Here is a 26,108-nt window from a genome sequence, read left to right as displayed (position 1 = left end):
AATAATTTAATTTAGGTTATGCCATTTTTCAATTACAAATATTGAGGTAGACATTTAAGCTGCAGTTTCTTTCTTTGAAAAAAAAAACAGAACAGTATGTATACGCCATATGTGGGTGCACTATACGCGGCTTCCAGCTTACGCGGAAGCTACACGGCGAGAAAAACAATGGCATGCACGCCGCCACATGTACGTGCCCCATTGTTTCCAATGGGAGGCAAGCATACGTGGATTTCCCCTTACACAGGGGGATCCAGAACAGACCCCCCGCGTAAGGGAAAGGCCCACTGTATAAGATATTCATAGGTAATATTTCTAAACCATCAAACTCATCATTTATAAACCATCAAACTCAGCTTCTTGCTTAATACTCACATAACTCCCTGTGCTTTTGTGAATCTTTATAAGTATTATAATGGAAAAGATGCTTAAAGTGATTTCAAAGAAGTTTTGATACAAAATCAACCACACTGGAAAAGTGATACTGTCTCTCATTTATACGTATGTAGGCTTTTAAACTAAGGCGCGTTACAGACTGACCAAAAGAGGTGGTCTGCGGGCGCCGCCGGTTGCTCCACGAGGGAGCCACAGCTTCCGTACCGCGCGGCTCCCTCGCGGAACAAAAAGAAGCCCGAAAATGGTGCTTCTTTTTGTGTCCTGGATGTGACGCCACGAGGCGCTAGTTGCGCACTTGCGGGCGCGTGGCGTGCGGACGCTATGCGTCCACTACGTCAAGATGGCAGCACCCGTGTGGAACAGGCGCTGCCATTTTGTATGAATCCAGTACGTACTAGGGTTAGGGGCATCAGGAAGTGATGCCCCTTCCTAACCCTAGTACGTACTGGATACGTACTTTACGCCCGTCCAGAACGGGCCTAAGTTTACTGAATAAATGTAGTTCTAGGTATCTTATTACAATTAAGCTTTCATCTGTTACCAAACAGAATATCATGGAGTGCATCAACAAAAAGGTATCAGCACTCTTTAGGTCCAAAACACACTGCAGAAATAATCCAGTTTGAGACCGCTTTAACTGCTCTGGCTCAGTGCTAAGGAATCCTCAGAATTGTATTTTATTGTGGCACCAAAGCTCTCTGATAGAGAGAACTTAATGTTTCACAAAACTACAGTTCCCAAATCCCCTGGTGATGCAGTGGTTAAATGTCTGTATCACAGTCACTCACTCACAAACCACAAAGTTGTGAGTTCAATACCAGCCAAGAGCTTCAGGTCGACTCAGCCTGGCATCCTTCCATAGCTTGCTAAAATGAGTAAGTACCCAGCTTGTTGGGGGCAATTAGCTAACACTTTGTAAACAGCTTAGTACGTATGTTGGTAAGCAGAACAGAAATCTACTTGCTATTGCTATTTGTTATATAGAGCCAGAGCAGTTAAAGCAGTCTCAAACTGGATTATTTATGCAGTGTGTTTTGGACCTTAGATTTTCTAACAAAGCATTTATAAAACAACATTCCAGTTAATAGTCTTAAAATTTATATTGAGATATTGAAAATTTATATTAAAATCTTATGAAAATCTTAGAAAGGGACATCCAGTATACAGTTCAACAATGGACAAAATGACTAAAAGGATGAAACAAAAACAAAAGAAACAGCAACAGCTGGCAATCTGTTCAACAGTTATGAGATCGTAAACTGGACTTATGATTTTCAACTCTGAGGATTCACGTTTACAGTTATTAATGACCAAGCGTGATCCCAAATCCTACTTCTTTAGCCAGGCTGCTTCCAACTGAAGGGTTTCCGAAGTGCTGTAGCTTGAGGCACTGGGGAATGGCTGCAGTGCTCTCCTGGTCACAGGACACATTGAGACAAGCAGTTGTTGGCAGGACTCCAAGGGGTCTCCCAAGCTCCCTATTTCAATGGACTCTGTGACAGGACAGTGTTGAGTCATAATTCCCCAACTCCCTGATTTGTAGCACCTCAGAAATCCTTCAGCACTGCTTAAATTAAAAAGCAGGGTTTGGGAAGGCAGCATTAGCAGAAGTACAAAAGCTTCATGTGTCAATGCAGGATCTTTGTGCTGTGTTTGAAACAAATACTTTGGTATAATAAAACTTTTTACTGTATCTAGAATAATTAGCAGTCTGACATTATCATATTATAATTGTACCTTCTGTATTATGCTGCATTCTGTCCATTTTGGGGAAAAATACTCTTATTACCCCTGTATTGATATAAATAAGTGGCAAGTTGCGAGATGTAAGAATATGGGTCCTCATGGGCTGTCCTGGTGATTTTCTCTTCTCCTTTTGATTTCTTTGACGTTTTGCTTGAAAAATACTTGCAATTGCATTGAGGAAAGGAAAACAAAGAACAACATCAAATGCCTGAGCTGAAAGAAGGATCTCATGAAGGAAGTGAGGAGAACCATCAGTGAAACCTTCTGATAATTTATGCAAAGTTCTTCTTTCATTTCTTGAAATCAATTTGTGACGGACATTCTTTGTAACTGCCTTTGTGTAAGTCAGTGAGAGGAATCCATGTTGTTGATGAGAACCATCCAAAAGTTTTGCAGTAGCCTATGCAAAGAAACCGATATGGCCAGAAATAAGTAACCTGTATTCACTGAATAATATTTGAACACTTATCAATTAATTCTTTAATCAATATTCCTCCCACCACCTTTCCTAGATAACAGAAGGAAAAAAACTGTGTATTTGTGTTAAATGATAACTGTTATGTGTCTTTACAAAATTAATTCAACTTTGATTACTCATATAATTGATCAATTGATATATTAATATATCAGATGAAATGAATGCTAATTTAAGACCCTGTTGTGGTTCAAAGAACCAAAGAATTAACCATGGTAATACCTTCCTCTCCTCCTCATTTGTTTATTAGGAGAGAAGACTGGAGTTGCCATTCTGTTCTAATAAATCAGCATTTCCCGTTACATCCAAATGTAAGAAAAACAAGTTGCTTACATGTAACTGAGGTTCTTCAAATGGTCAACTGTACATTCACATATGCAAGTCTATAGCTTCAGTAGATAACTGCATTTTTGGTGGTAGCTCCACTCCCTCCTTTAAATCACATGCATCAGTGGCCATTTTCCCAGTTGTGATTCGTCCAACACAGTGGTACACACAGAAGAAGCTCAGTAAAAGGTAAGCAACCTGTCTTTCTTCTTCATGGTCTCTGTGCATCATACATATAGGTGCAGAATATGAGGGAGACACATCAAGAGAGGACTGAATACAGAACTGCACTACAAAAAGCTGCATTTGCAAGTGCTGTGATATCTAAGTACACTGGTACCCCGGGATACGAATGCGCCGCGTTACGAAATTTCCGGGTTACGAAAAAAATCCATTAAAAAAAACTGTTCCGGGTTACGAAGGTTATTTCGGGTTACGAAAAATTTTTTGGTGCTTTTCGGCGCTTTTTCGCACCAAATCGCGGCTTTCGCTATTAGCGCCTATGGGGCTTCGGCTTGCGAATGCTTTTCGGGTTACGAATGGCGCCGCGGAACGAATTAATTTCGTAACCCGGGGGAGCCCTGTAGTAATGATGAATGGAAGTTGATGCCATAGACCATTTGGCTCCAGTAAGAGGACACACTTCAGGAATATAGTAGGACATACCTGTAGCTCTAGAAAAAATGGCTTTTCAGCTGTCCATGCAATGACAAAAGAGCAAGTCTACAGGATGGGGTCATTATTTTGATCACCTATTTTGCAAAAAATTGGAGATCTTTGATAACACGTCTTTAGTCCCTATCCCCAAGAAACAAATAAATTAATAAATGCGACCAAGACTAACAACAGGCTCCAAGAATGGTTCATGTGACAATGGCAGGAGTAAAGGTTCTGTACAGTGGTACCTCGGGATACGAAATACCCAGGTTACGAAATTTTCGGGATACGAAAAAATCCCATAGGGAATTATTGTTCCGGGTTACGAATGTTTTTTCAGGTTACGAAAAAACTTCGGCGCTATTTTAAACGGAACCGCGGCTTTTCCCCATTAGCGCCTATGGCATTTCGGCTTACGAAGGCTTTTCGGGTTACGAAAGCGGCCGCGGAACGAATTACTTTCGTAACCCGAGGCACCACTGTATTCTTCAAAGGAACCTCTTGGTCATGGTAGGGCAAAGAATGAAATGGATAGGTCCCTCAGGACAATGTAATTGACAGGTAGGCTCTCTCAGCAGAGAATGATAAACTTTGGATAGATATCCAAAAGCATTAGGGTGAATGAAAAAATGTGGAATAAGGAGTAGTCAAGAGGGTTAAAACCAGAATCTAATCCACATTTATTAAACACTTCCATGTCATATGACATTTTAGTGGAGGGTTTCTATGCCAACAAGGATGTCACACATTCTGTCAAAGGTTATCAGAAATTTATTCTCCTGTGTATCTCAGGAGGCAGGACTAAGCCATTGTCTCTGGAAATTATATAATTCCACAAGGGAAATCTGTAAGTCCCAGGATAGTTGAAGCAGGAAGGGTAGCCATATATGCCTGGACAATCAAAGGTCAAGAGGATGCAGTTGGTGTGGTCCCTCTTGATCTTGGAAATCACCCTGGTGATCATTGGGAATTGAGGAAAGACATACAGCAACCGACCCATCCATCAATAGAGGAGAACATCCTCTCGTGATCCAATGGGTGAATGATCAACTTGTGGTTCTCGGTAGCTGAACTGCTGAGGCAATCTGTCAGTATGTTCTGTGTTTTGGACACATGGGCAGCAAACAGATGAATATGGTACTGCAGACACAAGTGCCATAAGTGAAGTGCCTTGGTGGCCAATGAAGGGGCATCACTTTATTTATGCACCACATCATCATTGTATTATCTGTTGCCACTTGAAGTATTCGGCCACAAAACAGTGAAAAGCAGATCTTGCAAGCACTGAGTACTGCCAACATCTCTAGGCATTGATGCGGAGGCACTGTTTCTTGAACCCTGGTGGTGCAAGGAGTCTTGGTGGTACAGTTGGTTGGGGAGATTGAGGAGGTGAAAAGGTATGCCTTAAGTCAGAGTGGAGAGGTGATTCCATCACAACACTGTCCCAAACTCTGGACAGGCAGGCTGTCATGTCTAAAATGGTCAATCAGAGTTGTAGTGGTTTCACGTGGAGTCAAGTGACTAATAATCAACTGTCGATGTATGGAAACACAAGGATGTGTTGTTGATACAGATACAGCCATTACTTTTCTGAACACCCCTGACATTGTTGCTAATCAAAATAGGAAGATGCTGAATTAGAAATAATCACCTTGTATACCTTCCCTGAGGAATTTCCTGCAGTTGTGGTGAATGCTGACATGGAAGTAAGCTTCCTGGTAAACCAATTTCCTTCCCAGACTAAAGGAAGAATACTGGTTATGTGACCATGCAAAAACACTGCCCAGTGATGAAGGAATTGATGCCACTAAACTGAAGTATGTGGAGATGAAGTCCACAGTCTTTTCAAAAGGTAAGACCCTCCTGATGGCCTCCTTGGTTAACAGTGTCTTGTCTTCTTCCAAAATGGTCCAGGATGATTTGGAACTGCAGAAGTAATCTGGAGAACAAGAGTGAAACTATATCCAGTAGCTCCTCACAATGATGTTGAGGACCTATCTGTCTGACATAATGCTTTCCTAAATTGAGAGGAAGGGATGAATGCAATCGCCAAATTAAGGAAGAATATGAACCTGTAGCAATGGGGAGCCAGAATCAAATGGCATGGCACAGTAGTCAAAATGCCATTTGCTCTCAATACTCTTGCATCTGTCGTATTTCTGACATGCTGATGCAGAGGAATTCGTCTTCTTCATTGCAGTAGTTGGGGCTGTTTTAGAAGTAGAGACACTAAAATCAGAGTGGAGCCATTCTCTGTGGTAGGAAGTCTTAGGCCATGCTCTATGTAGTTTGGTTGGTGTCTGATTTTCTTCACAGGGCTGGCTAGCTTGTGATTTGCACTGAGTTTCTCACTGGGTTTTTTCGTTAAACAAGTCCAAGCCGTCAAAAGCTATGTCCTCAATTTTCAGCTACACCTTTTGTATTAGTGCTGTAGAATAGAGCCAGGCATACCTTTGCAAGACTTGATGCACCCATCAGTGCTCTAGAGGAACAGTCCAGTACACGGTTAGTGAAAGTAAACTGGTCACTTAATATATTTCCAGCTTCCCAAAGAGACCTTCGCAACCTCCTTTTTGACCTGTGGTAGGTAGTCCATTAGTTGCCACTGTTTCCCACAGAAAAAAATGATACCGACCCAGAAAGTTCTGATGTTTGTTCATTTTGAAAGACAACGCATAGGATTTCTTGCCCTTAGAGTTTCTTTCTTTCCTTGTCTGGAGAAGTAGATGGGAGCCTCTTCCCAGAGGAAGAAGCAACAATAACTAAATTAAATTCAAGATGCTGAAGGAGGAAAATGCAGCCCTCATTTTTCATCCAACAGTGGTTCTCTAACCACATGGATGTGGATTGGAGTGATGCTTTTCTCTCAAAAAATTTCACTATCAACACCAAGGAGAAGAGAAAGGGAAGGATATTGGGGCACTTGAGGCTAGTGTACCACTGAAAATACTGGATTATTCGGTTATGGTGAGTCCTATTGATAAGGGATCTGGAGATATTTCACCATCCAGATAAGTAAATCCCAGTATATTTTGTAACCCTCTCACACAGACAACAAAGTGGGGACAGCTGAAGTGAAGCAAGAGCAAAAGGTTCAGGTTGGGGCAGAATCCTCTTCCAATCTTGATGATGAGGCAATGGTACCAAAAGTAGAGTCACTATAGCTGGCCCTGTAGGCACCACAGTTGCCTGTCTCACAGCTTGTATCTTAGATGGTAGTGAAGGTGCTGCCAAAGAATTGGTTGAGGCAACAGGTGGTATGGGTACGATAGTCTGCAGTGGCAAGGATTGTACAATTCTGTGGTGAGAACTGGATGAGCGGATTGATTGTCATTGTGATCAAGAGTGGTACTGTGGCTCACAGTATTGCCTGACAGAAGTATCTCAGGATGGACTGTGGTATCTATTCCAGATGGTATCTACTGCTAATAGATGATGAGTATTCTCTCCCTGGAAAGGGCACTAAATAATAATAAGCTCCCTGGTCTTTAAGATATTCAGGGCAGTGGGAATCCTTCAAGGTTGACCATGCCCATGACAGTAACCCTCTAAGATCACTCTTGGAAATACAAAGCTGGATCCTGCAGGCTGCAGGAGAGTGACAAGGCTCTATAGATGGTTCTTCACACATTTCTCCCTCTGATAGTAACTGAATTCTCATATTGTGGGGATAGTTCCAAGTTGAAGAGTCATGCTGATGGTGTAAAGGTAAAGCAATGGCTGAGGTAACTTGAACATCCAAAGCAGGCCAATTTCTCCCCCACCATTTCTTTAGAGGATCATCTTGATGAGATCTTTTAGTCTTGGTCTTATGTACCTTATCTGAAGATGATGAAACTAGTACAGGGGGAACAGCAGAATGCTGTAGTACTGAGAGAGGCTGCATAGATGGTAACAAGGATGAGCTTGAGAATGGCAACTAGGGGCTTCAGCCATGCCTGGTGGTGATGGCACCAACTGAACAGAGAATCCACAGCTTCTCCGTTCCATTTCACCTTGCTGAGAGGTAAAGCCAAGGCAAATACTATAGGTGGAGATGTTCTGTGATGGACCTAGGCAAAGAAGGCACTTAAAGTTCCCATAAGCCAGCAAGAGCTTTCTCTTGCAAAGTGAACAGGTCTTAAACGGCAGCTGTGAGGCCATAGGCCTCATACAAGCTCTCAAAAATAAAAACACCCTGCTCAGACAGGCCAAAATAATGCTGCTTTGGACCACTTTGGAAGTGTACTGTTTAAATGACGCATGGAGCACAGCTTTGGCGCAGCTTCTGGCCTCTTAAGATGCATGTGTCATTTAAACAGCATACCTCCAAAGTGACATGAAGCAGCTTTATTTTGGCCTGTCTGTACAGGCCCTTTGAGTATAAAGGAGAATGTACTCAGCTAAGAGAAGAAATTCCTATTATTTGCTACCACTGTGGTGAACGAAGTATAAACTGGGAAAATGGCCACTGAGGGAGGGAAGAGGGTACTGACACTGCCAAAATGCTCAGCTATCTATAAAATGTGAAGAATGACTCTGTGCAGGTGAAGACCAATATGTATGATGCACAGAGACCACAAGAAGAACTATGGATCAACTGTGTTTAGTTATTGTAACTGGATTTCAAGTCATAATTTGACTTTGGTTTGTTAACAAATCACAGTCATAATAAATTACAGTTTTCCAATTTTGAATGGAAAGGGAAGCACAATTTATTCAAAAAGAACAGCAGAAGCTGCATGGAAAGAAGGAGGCTTGCCATAGTTCTCCATAATATTAATTTGTGTTTTGTGTTACATCAGATTTGGGCTATTCTGAGCAAACACAAAGAATTTTCCCAAATGCACACTGTAAACAAACAATTCAGAATGAGGAGATAGCTAGGTTTAATATTTATCTGACTAGAGGAGACAGCTATATTTAATGCTAGACTTGATCATAAAATCAAAGAAAATTTAATAATTTAAATTTAAAGTCAATTTAAAATTTTTTTACCACTTTTATTTCAGTAAAAAAAAAATCAACACTGAAAGTAGCAGGGGAGATAAGCCAATGAACATCCATCAGCTGCATCTTGGACCCCAGTCCAATACAAATCCCACGGAAATCAGCAGCATAAAGCTTCCTGGTTTTGATTTACTGAGTCAAATTCACAGCTCTATAGGAGCTCTGACTTGTACATACAGCTTCTATCCATGTGAATTTCTTCATTTGATATTAGGGCAGGAGCTCCACACATGCAATGGAAATCAGTCTGCAGAATTCCCTCTGACTGTTATATTAATGATTACATACTTACTTAAACAAGAATTCTAAATATAAATTACAGGTCCTGCTTGTTTAATGAATCAGTGCATTCTCTTCTAATATTAAGATATCACTGAATTGAAGTATATTTTACATGAAATTCTTATGTAAATATAACCATTATTTTTAAATTCTGAAAATGGAAATCTATAGGTTTTAAACTGTAACATTAGTATATTAGCTTAATATGTGTTAGGATGAAATAACTGAGGTAAGTATGAGGAGTATTTTTTTATGTTCCTGATAGAAAATCAAATCAAACAGAACAGAACTTCCACTAACATTAAAAAACAAACTAACAATGGGTCTATTTTTCATGTTGACTATTGTCAACTATTAATCTCTGGCTCTCTCACTTCTCTCACTTAGAGTAAAGAAAAAGCAATAAGGGGGACAAGACTATATTGTGCCTATCTGGATACAGTATTTGGTGACCACCCCATATGTCTTCTGATTGAAAGTGGATTTTTAATTAGGTGGCCAGAGATATACAGCAATTAAATAAACATTACATAAGCAGATTCACTTATTACTTTTTCTTTACCCTGACATAGAGCAAGGTGTTAAAACCAGACACTCACACCAAGTTGAGATTTCTATAGAAAATTAATGAGTGTTTTTAAACCACTGTAATATGATGCCCATCTTAAGCCTTAATACACAAATGACACGTTCATTTCTAAGATCTGAGCCTTTTTAGAAACATACAAAGTAAAATATAGGTGTTTTTTTAAAAAAATAGTTCATAAGAAAAAAAATTCCACAGAAAACGTAATGTTACAAAGAATGAGTAAGTCTCTAAACTCTGCTCTAGGAGAGAGGAATAAATTGCTAAGGTGGAAGCCAAAGGAAGTATAGGATTTGCTATGACTTTATTAGATTAGTCCTTACTAACTATAAAATAGCTTTCAAGAAGCACTGAAGGACAACAACACAGTGGCTCTTTCCATGTGTGTGGCACTGGCAAGTGTGGATACCCATATGTGTATATATAGCCTTATGAGGTAAGAAAAAAGAGAAACATTTATAGTCTTCGTACTGGCAAAGCTAGAGGTTAATTTATAAGTGATCACCAACATCATCCCACCAATCCTAAAACATTTTTAAAATGTTCACTATTCTATGACATTTTAGTTGGTCTGAATAAAGGCTACTATTGCCCTGTTATTGTTTCCAAATTTCAGCAATATGTTTGCTGTTGTAATTACAAAAAACCCTAACCCAGTTGTTCAAAACTTTTTAGTAGGCTTCCAGCAGCTATGATCCAAAACACACTGCAGAAATAATCCAGTTTGAGATAGTTTTAACTGCCCTGGCTCAATGCAGGGATGTAGCCGGGGGGGGGGGGGTCTTGGGGTCCGGAACCCCCCCTTCCATTAGGAAAATGAATGGTGTGTGCTGCTGCGCCGCCACACTCAAGCCCCATTATAATGGTGGCACTTAGTCTGGACCCCCTTCCTAAAATCCTAGCTACGTCCCTGCTCAATGTTAGGGAATTCTGGGAACTGTAATTTGGTGAGACATTTACCCTTCTCTATCCAAGAGCTCTGGTATCACAGTAAACTACCATTCCCAGGATTCCTTAGCATTGATCCAGGACAGTTACAGCAGTCTCAGACTGGATTGTTTCTGCAGTGTATTATGGACCAAAGTCAACGGTGGAACTGTGAAATACTAAAAGGGATGGCAATTGGGCAATGGGGAGTCTGCAATTGCCAGGCATTTTTGGCTGCAATACTCATAAGCTGTAGATAGTAAAGCTGATGGTGAGAGATGATAGGAGTTGTAGTCAATAAGACATTTCCCCTCCTTGCTATACTTTTCAGTCTATACAATTTAGACTTCTATATTCCTCAAACATTTTCCATATATGAGTAATTTTAAACATTCAAGGATTTCCTTTTAGTTTTGAAAGACTATATTCTTAAAACAAAGACTCAAGTAAATATTCTTACATTGCTACTCTACTTTTCAAATGTGAATACAGGGAACAATTATTTTCAGAAACCTGGGAAATAGAACATACTAGGCTTTTGAATGAAAAGATCTCTTCTATTGCCACCACCAAACTTCAATATTATTTGTTAATGGAAGTTCTGTAATAAACATATTGCATTGATTTCTTACAGAAGGAAAGAAGCCAGAGAAGTTACTGAAAGGGTCCTGCTTGCTGACGGGTCGAACCAACAAAGTACGTCTGTTCAGCTTGTCAGTACAGGAAAGGAAGACACCTCCACATTTCCCCAGAGACCAAGAATCTTCCCCAAAGCTTGAAGTGACACAGGCAAAAAGCAAAGAAACAAACACGCCATAAGAAAAGAAAAAAACAACCAGGCATTTCAATAATTGTTGGATTCTGCCACAACGCTGCAGCATATAACAGACTTGGAAGTCCTTCATCTCAAATACTGTACTGCAACTCATATAAATCAAAAAGGAAAATCATGAACTTCAATATATTTCCCAGAGTTTTATTATTTGGAAGCAGCCACTCAGAAGAAGATTTTTAAAAACCATCAGGAATTAAAGTAGAGCAATGCTGTCCATTTGAAAAATCAATGTATGTTGATTTGTTTTAATTACAAAACAATTAGAATGGAAGGAGAGGGACTGCAAGAATTAAGGAAATTAAAAACTACACACGATAGCACTGAAGTAATTTCTTCCCTTATCTTCCACAATAACAAATTGATGTATAAAAGAGTATCATGGTGGTTTATACCATAATTCTTGCAATCCTTCTCCATTTTATATAAAAACAAAAAAAAAATATGTTTAGATTTTTAGGATTGTTATTTGGTTAAATGTCTTATTCCACTACAGAAAATCTCACCACAAGCTTTTCTTTGCATTGTAGAAACACGCCATCAAAATATCCAGATTGCCAGCCTTCTCCTGGTCTGGAAAATACAATGTTCACCTTATCTGTTCTCTGCAGTTGGTCAGAATCCATACATTTCAACCACATGAAAACTAGACTTTGAATATTTTCAAACGCATAGAACTGTCATTGTGATTTGCAAACATAATGGCCCTTGTTATGCTGTGTAACGTCGTTTTATTTTGTTAGATTAGTTTCAATGAAAAAACTAACACTACAACACTTTCTTGACTGGAATTCAGTCTACTCTACAGAAATAGAAAACACTGAATATTTGCAATTAAATTGTGCTGCAAATTAATTCTTTGTGCTGCAACATTCTCTGAAAAAGAAAAGCAGGTAGGAAAAGAGTCATACATCCTGACACAGGCCTTGTTTTAAGATTAGGGTGCCATTAAGCAGTCCTAGATCCTATAGACATAACCAACAACTGAAACTGTTTAAAGTGATACTTTAAAATTTAAATTTAAAAAGATGACCAGAATCCTGTTCATTAATTATGTTGCTGTTGTAAAACCAACTTACACCATAATTACACTAATTCACTGCACCATCTTAACCACTGAAAGTTTTCTCCAAAACATACATTAAAGACCATCCAACAGAGGAATTTTTGAGGTGTTGGGGGCAATGAGTGATGGTGTATCCAGATTTCTCCTGCCAGTGGAGCACAGGCAGCTGCAAAAGAAGCTCTTTCACTGCCTGTTGCAGCATGCCCCATTAGTGAAAGAGGGCCAGACACACCATCACTCATTGTCCTGTCCATCCCACACCTTGGCTGAAAAGGTAGATTTGGGAGATAGCACTGGGAGATGTAGGTACAGAGATATAACTGATATTGAATTACAGACACTGAAGTTGCAATAGGCAAATAATTAGGGGTGGAGCTGCAGGAACTGTGAGGTAGGGAGGGAAAGTGAAAATAGAAAACCTAAGTTTGTAAGTCTTTCCTTACCCTTCACAACTAATAGGTGAGCTGCTAGGTTGACACCGTGACCTAAACACTATACCTGATGAAGTAATAATCCCTAAGATGGATGTGATGTTATGTAATGTTCACAAACATGGGAATTAGAACAGGGGAGTGAGTCAAATCAGGAGATGAGGCAGGATTATGGAAGATGGGTATGTTTTCATAATTCTACTAAATCCTGCCATAAACAAAACCATACATTTCCCTTATTGCTCAAGAGATTGTGGAAATGGGCAGGCTGGCTCAACAGAGTTTAAAACAAACCACTGCCCCCTACTGCCAAATAGGCATTTTCTGCTTACCACTGTGGAGATAAATGGATGGATGGACAATTCTGAAACACACATGTAGAACTTAGAGAAGACCCTTGAAAAAGGGACTTGGAAGAGCTATTGAAAACTTTCTTTCAAGATTTTTATTATCACAATATCTGCATAGGAAATAAAAATGATTATAGCAGGATTTTTTTCAAGATCACTGAAAGATTCCACAGAATGGTGTGCAGTGATAAAAACAATGTTGATATGTTGAGACTTTTGATCATATCGAGCAAACTCATATACAATTTTATTTCATCTGAATTTCTCTTAAAATCTTAATGTTCGTAACTAACAAGAATTTTTCCTATTTCTCATGCACATATTGCCTTCTACCTTATTATACAGAAGCTGCCATGGGAAGATGATATAAATGCTAGGAAGGGGAATACTGTACATCTTCTTGCTATAAATTAACTTTTGATTGTAACTATGTCAGAATGATTAAAGCAGCAGTGTGAAACTGTTACATTAATTTTTGTGGCCTTTCAGATGGTACTGACTCAAACTCCCACACCTAACAGGAGTTGCAGTCCAACATCTGGAAGGTCAGTGTTGCTCACCCCTGAATTAACAATGGAAAGCATTAACCTGAGGTCCATAGACAATAAAAGGAAATCTCTGTAACAGACATTCAAAAATTAGCCATGAGGAAAATAATATATTCTTTTTCATACTTCATACGAACTTCCTATTACAACTAATGTTATTTCTTACTTGTGCAAAGTATAGCACAATAATATTATTTCAAATCATTTACCTCTTTAAATCAAGTTTAGTTGTTATCTATGTGAAACAGTAGAATGCTTCCATTTGAATATAATACAATGCACATCAGATCTGTTTGTTACCTGTTTCTATAGTGGTCAACATTGAAACTTTCTATTTTACATTTGACTTTAGTGTAGACATCTTGCACATCTACTGAGGCACTGAGGTCTTCTAGTTCACCAACAACGCAGATCTCTGTAACATATAAAAATTAGCTATGAATTCCAATAATTAGTCCACTCATAAAACACAAATATTCTTTGGAAGAATATTTTTCTGAAGTTTATCTACAAGACGGTGTTTTCTTAAACAGCTAGCAATGGGTATCACATAAAAGATGAGATCAAGAAGGTCCTACTACTTTACATGAAATACTTTTGCTCTAACTCAACAAAGGTTGTAGGCATTTAAATCCCTAACTACATTAGTAATTTCACACACAATCTGGTGTTTTATTAACTGGTCTTGACTTTATCCATCAGTCAAATCATTGGTAATCTAATTTGGAGGCAAGGAAAAAGCAAGAAGAAGTAAGCTAGAAATGAGTTTCTTTCCACTCAAAGCTTATTAACCTCACTGACGCTATACTGATTTTCAAACACCCATCAAAAATCTATGCAGGCAAGGATCTGCCCAAAGGACATCTGCTATTAAGACGCTGCAGGATAGGATGTGCTGACTAAGAAAAGTAAATCACAGGCAGGGTGATGATGGAAAGTAATATGTTAGGGATTTAATCTTGTGAGGTCTTTTCCTTTGATACTTAAATAGGGCTGTGTCCATATTTCTTCAAAATTTTGATTGCAACATGCCCTGAAACTTTAGTAATGAATTTGACTTCCATACCATATTTAAAGTATTTGTCTATATATCATGTTACCAAAGAGTCACTAAATGTATTGCATTATTTACCAAAAACAAATGAAGCCTGAACTAAGGTTGTGGATCTAATCTATCAGCTACTTTTTTAAAAAACCAAACAAGAAGTTTTGCACGTCAAACATTCTGAATATTGTCATACACATTGGGATCTATCAACAAACTTTTATTTCATCTGTATTTTTGTTTCCAGAAAATTTCTGATTTAGGTTTATTTTGCAAGGAATTTAATGTGAAACAAATTTTGAGCACTGCAGGTACTACCAGTCAACCATTTGTTTCATTTAATTTACAAACAAGTGGGAAATGCTAAGTATATATTCTAGGGAATTAATAAATAAAATTTATGTTGGAAGGAAACTGCTTGGCAAATTCAAACCACTGGCTTTGTTAAAACTGTGCAGTACCTGTGCCTTTATTTTCTGGATCTGGTGCAAACAACTTTACAGTGAGTTTTGGCAACATCCACTGCATCCATAAACTAACACGTCCACTTGAAATGCCAATGTTACTTGTTGTTTGTTCTAATGTAATAGAGTCAGAGAATGGAGAATCATCACCACCTTGTAGAGATTCACCCTGCCAAAGGGGGAACAAACACAAACAATTATCCAAATCCCACTTAAATAAAGTACATAAAAAATAACTGCTATTATTAAATTATATTCTATTATTATTAAATATTATTAGAGTTTAATATGTGAAACAGCAAATGTACATGCACAGAATAAAATAATTCTTGGTTACACATGCACCATACAAACATCAATACACAACTGCAGCAACTACCGGTTCAACAGGCCATATGAACCTGATCCTAGTTTTACAAAGATATATCCAGAGCTTAAAATGTTACTTTTTTGGCGTGTTTCTTTAAACAACCAGATGAGATTGCAAAACGATATTCCTAGCTATAGGATTTATTTCATTCCAGAACACATAAAAATGACAAAAGAAAATATTGAACAAACATACTATTTTCGTGTCTCAATTAAAGGGCATTCCTCTGCGTGGGAAGGGGAGTACAGGATCCTTATACTAGGTCAGCAAGGTGGATATGAAAAAACAGGGGACCTCAAGTCCCGTTGTCCCTAATGGTGACACAGCTGCATGCACACACTGCCATTGGGGACAACGGGGTTTGCCATACATGGATGCTTAAATCTGCAGATGCAAAGTCCATGGATAGTGAGGCCCCACTGTAGATGGCATTTTCTGTTGCAAGATATCTTCCTTTTTTGCAACAGTTTAAACAGTCCCTTATGCACTTCTTTCTTCGCGTATCCCCCTCACACAAACAACTGCTCTAAATTTCACAAAGCAGCCTCTTTCCTCCTCCCCACCCCACTCACACTGCACTCCCACTAACTTTTTTCTGACTCTTTTCCATTTGGGCAGAGTGGTGAAAACAGAAAACACAGATTAATGGTTAAGTTTTTACAATTCTGGCTAACAATCTCTAGATTTCAATGTGTCTATGTCTATCTTCACCCCCACACCATCCCATTCTCACTGGCTCCTCACACATGGCACAACACCCCAAACAGAAGGGATACATGGGCACTTTACACCAAAAAGTAATGAATTACAGCCCTGGTCATTACAGGGAAAATGTAATAGCACTCCTGAAAACCTATTACTGAAAATGGAACAAGTTAGCAAAGTAATATGTTGGAAGTAATATGTTAGGTGTATCAATGACCACTCTATATTTTGTTCTCAAATGAAACCATGCATTACGTTGAACATTTGGTTATGTATGTTAATTCCCCTTATTAACACTGCAATTTCAGTTGACAAAACTATGTAATAATTGCTGCCATTACTATAATTTTCAGATGTTTCCCAATATTATAAATTCATCCTCTCTCTTAGAAGATGTGGCTTTTTTGCACTGTGAAATCTCAGTTTTATATCTTTACTAACAATACAAATAATCATACATAATAGGATTATTGATCTTTAAGCATGCTTTGATTTTTGAGCAGCTGGGAGGGCATTTTTGGTGAAAATAACACTACACAACATAGAAATGCCAAAGTTTGAAAATGCATATTTTGTGAATGTATGAAACATAGCTGAATTTCAATCTTTCAATCTGTTCTTCAATGTTAACTGAATCTCCTTTTAAGGTTTATCATCATAAATCACATGCTTAGATCTTTTGTAGCTTTCCAATATTTCTTCTGGCAGTGACAATTTCCTGCACTTTACAATTACTTAATTCTTTTGATTTCTAGATTTATATTTAAATGTTATTTTAAAGCAATAGAGGATGACATTCTTAAGCTTATTTCTTAATTCTAATGTCTTTTTTTAAAAAAACCCAATTAACTCCAATTGAAAAAAATAAATGCAATTTAATAATAATAATAATATCTTTATTTATATTTCCTGCCTCTCCCCATGGATCGAGGCGGGAGTACAACACATAAAATCAGCATTACAACAAGCACAAAATATCTAAAATTACATCAATTAATGAACAAGACAAATTCATAAAATTAATACAGTCCATACCTATATGAAATTAGTGGAAGATAGGGTTTCTTTTTCACAATAAAGTAGGCTTCATTGCTGCAATCCTGTTACTATATTTTTGGATACATTTGAGCACCAGCTCCCAGAAAATGAAATGAGACTATCACCTGCCCTATTTCGCAATCATCAGCTTGCAAGATGTGGTCCTATAATGCTATTGCATCTGAAATATTCAGAAAGTAAGTACTCTAAGGGGTTGTCCACACTGTCAAAAAATCCTAGTTTCACCCACAGTGGTACCTCGGGTTACGAAATTAATTCGTTCCGCGGCTAATTTCGTAACCCGAAAAACCTTCGTAACCTGAATTGCCATAGGCGCTAATGGAAAAAAAGCCGCGGCTCTGCCGCGGCTCCATTGAAAATAGCGCCGAGGTTTTTTCGTAACCCGAAAAAACCTTCGTAAGCCGAAACAATAAATCCCTATGGGATTTTTTCGTATCCCGAAAAATTCGTAAGCTGGGTAATTCGTATCCCGGGGTACCACTGCATTTCAAGCCTCAAATGTTTATATGACGCACGAAGCTAAAACTGGTGAAACCAGGATGAAGCCATGCTCGAAAGGGGCAAGGGGATGGAACAAAAAATGCCCAGCTCTAATATGAGAAGTGTGCATTATTGCACGAGCGTTTAAACAGCACAATGCAAGTGTGGGAATGAGGGAAGACCCAGGTGGCTTATGGAAGTGGTCTGGTTTTTCCTCTCTGTCTGCTCAGGCCCTTATTGGCTGGCTTCTGTCAGATTCTGGCATTCCAAAAAGGCTCAGTTAGCCCAATCTTGGTAACTTTCCACTAGCAGTCTTTTACTGAATAAGATAACTTGTACATATGCTGTAATTGGCTTTAACTGATATTTGTATTGACTTTAGTTTTTTTTAATGTTTTTAATATTTTTTTTTGTACATAGCATTGGTCTTTGATTATAATTTATAATAAAACCTCACCGTATGATTGCTTCACATGAACTGTTTCAGTTTAGATTCTTGAAGGTAAAAGCAATTCCCAGAATATTATAAGAATGAATTTCTCAAGATGTATGCCAAAGAATTCCAGTTACCAAGATGTGTGCCAAAGAATTCCAATATATTTTAGGATAGGAAGGGTAACAATTTCATTATTACAGTCCCTATTTTTTTAAAAGAAAGATTTAATGTTTAAAAATATACCATTTCAATCAAAATATTTTGCCCTGACAAAAACTGTTTCTCATAATGCTTCAGTTTTAGCTTCTAATCCTTTAGCATGTACAGTGGATTCTTGTTATACACTGGGGTTTGGTTCCAAGATCCCCCATGGATAACAAAATCTGTGTATGCTCAAGTCCCATTAAATATAATGACATAGCAAAATGGTGTCCCTTATAAAAAAATGGAAAATCAAAGGTTTGATATTTGAAATTTATACTTTCTGGAACATTTTCAAAGCGTGGATGCTTGAATCTGTGTATAAAAAATCTGTGTATAAGAAGGGCTAAGTTGAGTAAATTTACACTTTTCCTTTTTTTTACTCTGCAGCTAAATCCAAAGAAATAATACTAGAATATAAAAGACTGAGCTATTTTCCCACCATCTTCATGCCAAACCCTAACATACACTATTTAATTATTTTGCCAATTCTTGCAAATTGACCCAAAATGCAGCATTTATTTTTCTTAGGAAAATGTATCTTTATTCATCTGGAAGAACTAAACATATAAGGCCTTCATCCTTGGCCTGCATTAAAACTCAGGGATGATCAGAGTTTGGAGTAAATTACTGCTTTGCCTTATCAAAATAACTTCTGTGTTTCTGTCCAATCATTCAGTTTCCCCAAGGATTAAACACTTCCTTAACTGTTTGTACTTAAGTAAACGGTAACAAGTGGTCTGTTGTAGTCTGTACTACCTTTGCTCCAATGCAGGGGTGGTTAAAATGATTAACTGTTTCTAAGCCCTGGTACTTAAGCCTTTCACTCATGTTTCCATCCTCACCACCACCCAGTTTGCAAAATTCAAGAATCCTGATTGCTTTACCCACACAAGAACACAGCACTCACCATCAACCTGTCAGCATGAAAAGAATTACTCACAGCTTAGAAGTATAAATCATCTACCTATAGTATAAATAAATGCTTCATATGCTATTTAATACAAACAGTTGTTGGAGTGGGTCATACCATACCATCCCTCCACCTCAGTTCATTTACAGCAAACCTAATACTGTACACTTGAAAGACCTAGAAAGCCTTTCAAAATAATCATTCTGGCTCAGCAGAGAAGTAGTACATTTTAACCATGAAATGTCTGGGGGGGGGGGAACCACCCATACATAAGCCACACAGCTTTTATTTGACAACGTTCAAGGCTTTAAACATGAATTGTAAGGGACGTATAAACAAAATAGCAACAACTTTCAAAGTGGTCCCTTGATACAACAACAATCTAAATATATCCAGGAAATGTTACACCATAGCAAATTCCAGTAATTGTGACATAACTAAAATATTATAAACCCCGAGGAAATAAATTCTTCAGCTTAATGAGCCTACCTATACTATTACTGTTTACAATACTGAGTAAAGAAGAAAAAAAGTCAATCATCTTCAAGAAACTATATTGAGATATTTTGATTTATGGTCTGTAAATTTAACTGAGTCTCTTAAGGACTTCTTTTTAAAAATAACTTTCTCCATTAGAACTGAATACTGTACATGTATGCTAAGTGGTTAAACCCAAGATAGGCTTAACCTACAATACAGTTTTAATGAAAATAATTATTTCAAAAGTAAATGATACTGTTATTAGTATCATTGTGTTTGTGTAATTCTGTTGTAATCCCGCCTCGATCCATCGGGAGAGGCGGGACAATATAAATAAAACTTATTATTATTATTATTATTATTAAAAGGGGGAAATGGCCAACCTAGTGCTTCTCTCCACCAGATTTTTAACAAATGCAAATAAATCCAGCTTCACGTCAACGTATAACGCAATGAATAACTCAAAAAGAAATTTTGGATAGCAATAGCAATACCATTTACATTTCTTTACTGCTTCATACAGAATTCAGTAGTCTCTAAGTGGTTTACAATGTGTAAGCTAACTGCCTCCAACAAGCTGGGTACTCATTTTAGCAACTTATGGAAGAATGCAAGGCTGAGTCAATCCTGGGGCCCTGGGATCGAACTCACAACCTTGAGACTGCAATACTAGCTGCAGTAATGGCATTTATTATTGCACAATCAGGGCTCAGGGTAGGTTCAAGGCCAAGAAAACCTCGTGATAGGGTCACCTTAGGTTGACCAGAAATGACATGAAGGCATACAACAACAAATACAATGGAGGACAGACTTTATTTTCTGGGTAAGGAATACACATCCCACAAGGCTTTTTGCTCTCCTAAAAGTCCTTATGGGAAAAGGAATCTCTAGAGGATGCAAAACTAATTCTCTCACATTATATGTTGGTGAATGCTCCCTAGTGGTATCAAATTAAATTATCAAGTGAGACATCAGCACAACAGGAGCTATCTTGAATCCATTCATTTTGTGTTTAGTTTTCCTAAACCATTTTAAAACATTCTCTAACATGACTTAAAAAAGGGCTTTACTAGAGAAGCAAGGAAAGGTTTCTTTTTTCCTTTGTAAACATACCTGCCCCTTTAAATCAATTGTAAAAGTGGCCTTCATTTTTTCCCATTATTTAGAAAAGTAGGAATTATCATGCAGATTTATGGCAATCAAATAAGCCTTATGTCAGCCATTTCATCATGAAATCTATTTTTTGCTTACCCGTATATTCCGGCATATAAGACGACTGGGCGTATAAGACGACCCCCAAATTTACAACTTAAAATAGAGTGTTTGGGATATACTCACCGTATAAGACCACCCCTCTCTTCCATAAGTTAGAAAGGAGCTGAAGGCTCACACAACAACAACAACAGCAGCAGCAGCAGCGACATAGGAGAAAGAGGGGGGAGGAGAAAAAAGGAGAAGGAGAAAGAAGAAAGAAGAAAAGGAGAGGAAGAGGAGGGAGACTCCACTACACTCTGAGGAAGGAGTGTGTTCCACGTTTGAAATAACAGCATACACAACATTATTTCACCCGCCTCGACAACTCCTCCCACCCTTCCTCTTGGTGCATCTACACATTAGAATTAATGCAGTTTAACACCACTTTAAGAGCTGCTGCTCCATCCTATTGGAATCCTAGGATTTGTAGTTTTATCAGGGTTTTTGCCTTCTCTGCCCAAAGAATGCAGGGGGCTGCTCCAAACTACAAACCCCAGGGATTCTGTATGGATGGAGCCGTGGCAGTTCAAGTGGCTCCTATTGGAATCAAAGCCCAGGAAGCTTTGTGCCAAATAGAAACGTGTTCAGCTGCAACTGCACTGCAGAAATAATCCAGTTTGACACCCCTTTAACTGCCCTGGCTCAGTGCTATGGAATCCTGGGAATTCTAGTTTTCTGAGACATTTAACCTTCTCTCTCAGGAAACTTTTGTGACAACAAACTACAATTCTCAGATTTTCATAGCCGGGCCATGGCAGTTAAAACGGTACGAAACTGGATTGTCTCTGAAATGAAGAGCGCAGCCTGAGTTGGATCCAAGACACACTGCAGAAATAACCAGTTTGAACTGCTTTAGCTGCCCTGGCTCATGCTTGGGAACCTGGGAATGAGTTTGTGAGATATAATATAGTTTTGTGGGAGAGAAGCAGGCAGAAACAACAGGCCTATGCCTGCCAAGAGAAGATCCCTCCCCCGACCGCCATCTTGAGGGGAGAGAAGCAGGACAGATACAACAGGCCTCTGCCTCCAAAAAAACCCCCCCCACCTCCATCTTGAGGGAGAGAGAAGCAGGCAAGAAACAACGGTCTCTGCCTGCCAAGAAGAAGAAGCCCTCCCCGCCTCCATCTTGAGGGAGAAAGCAGCAGAAAAAACGGCCCTGCCTGCCAAGAAGAAGAAGCCCTCCCCCGACCTCCATCTTGAGGAGAGAAGCAGGCAAGATAACACAGGCCTCTGCCTGCAAGAAGAAGACCCCCCCCCCGACCTCCATCTTGAGGGGAGAGAAGCAGGCAAGAACGAACAGCCCTCTGCCTGCCAGAGAAGAGCCTCCCCGCCGCCATCTTGAGGGGAGAGAAGCAGGCAAGAACAACAGGCCTCTGCCTGCCAAGAAGAAGAGCCCCCTCCCCGACTCTCTAGGGAGAGAACAGCAAGAGACAACAGGCCTCTGCCTGCCAAGAAGAAGACCCTCCCCGCCGCCAGCTTGAGGGAGAGAAGCAGCACGATACAACAGGCCTCTGCCTGCAAAGAAGAAGAGCCCTCCCCCCGACCTCCCTTTGAGGAGAGAAGCAGGCAAGAGACAACAGGCCTCTGCCTGCCAAGAAGAATATCCCTCCCCCGACCTCCATCTTGAGGGAGAGAAGCAGGCAGGAAAACACAGGCCTCTGCCTCCAAGAAGAAGAGCCCTCCCCCGACCTCCATCTTGAGGAGAGAAGCAGGCAGGAAACAACAGGCCTCTGCCTGCCAAGAAGAAGAGCCCTCCCCCGACTCCCTCTTGAGGGGAGAGAATCAGCAAGAGACAACAGGCCTCTGCCTGCCAAGAAAATGATCCCTCCCCCCGACCTCCATCTTGAGGGGGAGAAGCAGGCAAGAACAACAGGCCCCGCTGCTGCAAGAAGAAGAGCCCTCCCCCGACCTCCATCTTGAGGGGAGAAAGCAGCAGGAAACAACGGCCCTGCCTGCAAGAAGAAGAGCCTCCCCCGACCTCCATCTTGAGGGGAGAGAAGCAGGCAAAGACAACAGGCCTCTGCCTGCCAAGAAAAGATCCCTCCCCCCGACCTCCATCTTGAGGGGAGAGAAGCAGGCAAGATACAACAGGCCTCTGCCTGCCAAGAAGAACCCTCCCCCGACCTCCATCTTGAGGGAGAGAAAGCACAAGAGACAACAGGCCTCTGCCTGCCAAGAAGAAGATCCCTCCCCCGACCTCCATCTTGAGGGGAGAACAGGCAAAGACACAAGGCCTCTGCCTGCCAAGAAGAAGACCCCTCCCCCGACCTCCATCTTGAGGGGAGAGAAGCCAGAAGAGACAACAGGCCTCTGCCTGCCAAGAAGAAGAGCCCTCCCCCGACCTCCATCTGAGGGGAGAGAAGCAGGCAAGAGACAACAGGCCTCTGCCTGCCAAAAGAAAAGAGCCCTCCCCCACTCCATCTTGAGGGAGAGAAAGCAGGCAGACAAACAGGCTCCTGCCTGCCAAGAAGAAGAGCCCTCCCGACCTCCATCTTGAGGGGAGAGAAGCAGGCAAAGACAACAGGCTCTGCCTGCCAAGAAGAAGAGCCCTCCCCCGACCTCCATCTTGAGGGAGAGAAGCAGGCAGAACAACAGGCCTCTGCCTGCCAAAAAGAAGACCCTCCCCCGACTCCCATCTTGAGGAGAAAGCAGCAGGAAACAACAGCCTCTGCCTGCCAAAGAAGACCCTCCCCCGCACCTCCATCTTAGGAAGAAAGCAGGCAAGAGACAACAGGCCTCGCTGCCAAGAAGAAGAGCCCTCCCCCACCGACTCCATCTTGAGGGGAAGAAGCAGGCAGGAAACAACAGGCCTCTGCCTGCCAAAAGAAGAGCCCTCCCCCGACCTCCATCTTGAAGGGAGAGAAGCAGAGTTTTTTTTGTTTTTTGTTTTTTGTTTTTTGTTTGTTACTTGCTTTGTTGTAATTGCATATGTAGGCTGTAAACTGTATGATCATAGGAAAAGCGGTATACAAATAACAATATTATTATTATTATTATGATTATTATGAGTATTATTATTAGATTGACCTCTCTGTCAGGAGACTCTGGTGCCACAACAAACTACAATCCCAGGATCATGAGAATCATAGAGTTGGGAAGAGACCACAAGGGCCATCCATCCAACCCCTGCCATGCAGGAAATCACAATCAAAGCATCCTGACAGATGGCCATCCAGCCTCTGCTTGAAGGCCTCCAAGGAAGGAACTCCATTACACTCCGAGGGAGTTTTGTTCCACTGTCGAACAGCCCTGACTGTCAGGAAGTTCCTCCTAATGGTTAGGTGGAATCTCTTTTCCTGTATTTGCTCCATTGCTCCGGGTCCTAGTCTCTGGAGCAGCAGAAAACAAGCTTGCTCCCTCCTCAATATGACATCCTTTCATATATTGAAACAGGCTATCATATCACCTCTTAACTCTCTTCTCCAGGCTAAACATCCCAGCTCCCGAGTCGTTCCTCAAGGGCAAGTTTGTTCCAGACCTTTCACCATTTTAGTAGCGCCCCTCCTTTGGACACACTCCAGTTTCTCCAAGGTCCTTTTTGAATTGTGGTGCCCAGAACTGGACACAATATTCCAGGTGGGGCCTGACCAAGCAGAATATGTGGCATTATGATTCCCTTGAGCTAGACACTATACTCTATTGATGCAGCCTAAAACGATTGGCCTTGTTAGCTGCTGCATCGCACTGTTGACTCATGTTCAACTTATGGTCTACTGGACTCTTAGATCCCTTTCACACTGTGTCATTCAGCCAGGTGGCACCACCCATCTAGTTGTTTGTTTTTTCGTTTTTCCGCCCCTAAGTGCATTAACCTTCATCCCTAGCACAAGCCAGGAGAGTTAAAGTGGTCACAAACTGGATTATTTCTGCAGTGTGTTTTGGACCTTGGTATTAAAAAAGGCTCAAGGTCCAATCCATACTGCAGAAAAATCAAGTTTGAGACCGTTAGCTGCCCTGGCTCAGTGCTAGGGAACTCTGGGAATGTAGTTTTTGGTGAGAAACACCTGGTGCCACAATGAACTACAATTCCCATGCACTGAGGAAGTACGCTTAAGTGTAGAAAAGCTGCAACTTTTCTTTCAGTGAGTCCTCAAAAGTGCACAAGATCTATCTCTCTATCATCATCATCACCATTATTGTTATCATGATTAAATCCAAATGCACCTGCAACATTGTTATGCGTAGACTCATTCTCTGGGGCTGGGATCTGGAAGTGTGGAGGCAATTCCCTTGAAAAACCAGGGAATCCTGGGAATTGTAGTTTGTGAGGGCAGGGGGGCAACCACTGTCCTCTCTCTGATTGGCTGTTAGTGTGATTCCCCAAACAGATTGGTTGCTCTGTAGCCTGGCTCTCGAGAGGACTCAGGGCTAAGAAGAAGAGAGAGAGAAACCTTTCTGAGGTGGGGTGGCAACCATCTCCACCCTCTCTCTGAGTGTTATCACACTATGCTCTTAAGAGCTACTATCCAGTGTGACTCCTCTAGCAGCCTCCTGTTGCATGCTGGGATTGGCAGTTTTAAGGAGCTGAACTTCTCTGCCTGAGAATTCAAATACCCTCCTTAAAACTGCCAATCCCAGCATGACAGGAGGCAGCTAGAGGAGTCACATTGGAATAGTACCTCTTTAAGAGCGTCGCTGATAACAACTCTGATTGGCTGAAACTGTGAGTGTGTGACTCCAAAGGATTGGTTGCTCTGTAGCCAGCCTCGCTCTCAGGCTGGACGAGAAGAAAAGAAAAAAAGGAAGGAAGGAAGGAGGAGGGAGAGAAGGAAGGAGGGGAAAAGAAGGGAGGGAAGGAAGGAAGGAAGGAGGGGGAAGGAAGGAAGGAAGGAAGGGGAAAAAGCAAAGGAGGGAAGGAACGGAGAAGGACGTTCATTTGCCTTTGGGAGAAGGCTTCCCTGCCGAGGGCTCTCTTTAGGACCCAGGGGCTTTCCGGCATACAAGACAGCCCCCGACTTTGGGGAAGATTTTCCTGGGCTAAAAAGTAGTCTTGTACACCGGAAAATATAGTAATATTTTCAGATGAATCTCAACACTGAAACAACATTCAGATGACAGATACAGTGGTACCCCGGGTTACGAATTTAAT

General features: G+C 40.4%; 1 protein-coding gene across 7 annotated transcripts in view; it reads right to left on the bottom strand.

Moving 5' to 3' along the window:
• The window catches only part of VPS13B (vacuolar protein sorting 13 homolog B), a 485,868-nt gene that overhangs the window by 224,645 nt on the left and 235,115 nt on the right, over nucleotides 1–26,108 (bottom strand). For 5 of the 7 annotated variants that reach the window (XR_006103742.1, XM_042465700.1, XM_042465699.1 and 2 more), the window contains 4 exons: nucleotides 15,119–15,290; nucleotides 13,913–14,027; nucleotides 11,018–11,159; nucleotides 2,134–2,542 (listed from right to left, as the gene is read on the bottom strand). Coding sequence is in view for 5 of the 7 variants with exons in the window: in XM_042465700.1 (XP_042321634.1) it covers nucleotides 2,134–2,542; nucleotides 11,018–11,159; nucleotides 13,913–14,027; nucleotides 15,119–15,290 (838 nt within the window). In the remaining 2 variants the exon portion in view is untranslated. Of the gene's footprint in view, nucleotides 1–2,133; nucleotides 2,543–11,017; nucleotides 11,160–11,723; nucleotides 11,791–13,912; nucleotides 14,028–15,118; nucleotides 15,291–26,108 lie in introns of those variants that run through there. The other 2 variants (XR_006103743.1, XM_042465697.1) reach the window with 2 other exon arrangements.

The sequence above is a fragment of the Sceloporus undulatus genome, chromosome 4 (genome assembly GCF_019175285.1).
Source record: "Sceloporus undulatus isolate JIND9_A2432 ecotype Alabama chromosome 4, SceUnd_v1.1, whole genome shotgun sequence".
NCBI classification, from domain to species: Eukaryota; Metazoa; Chordata; class Lepidosauria; order Squamata; family Phrynosomatidae; genus Sceloporus; species Sceloporus undulatus.
This window is presented reverse-complemented; position numbering and strand designations above follow the sequence as displayed.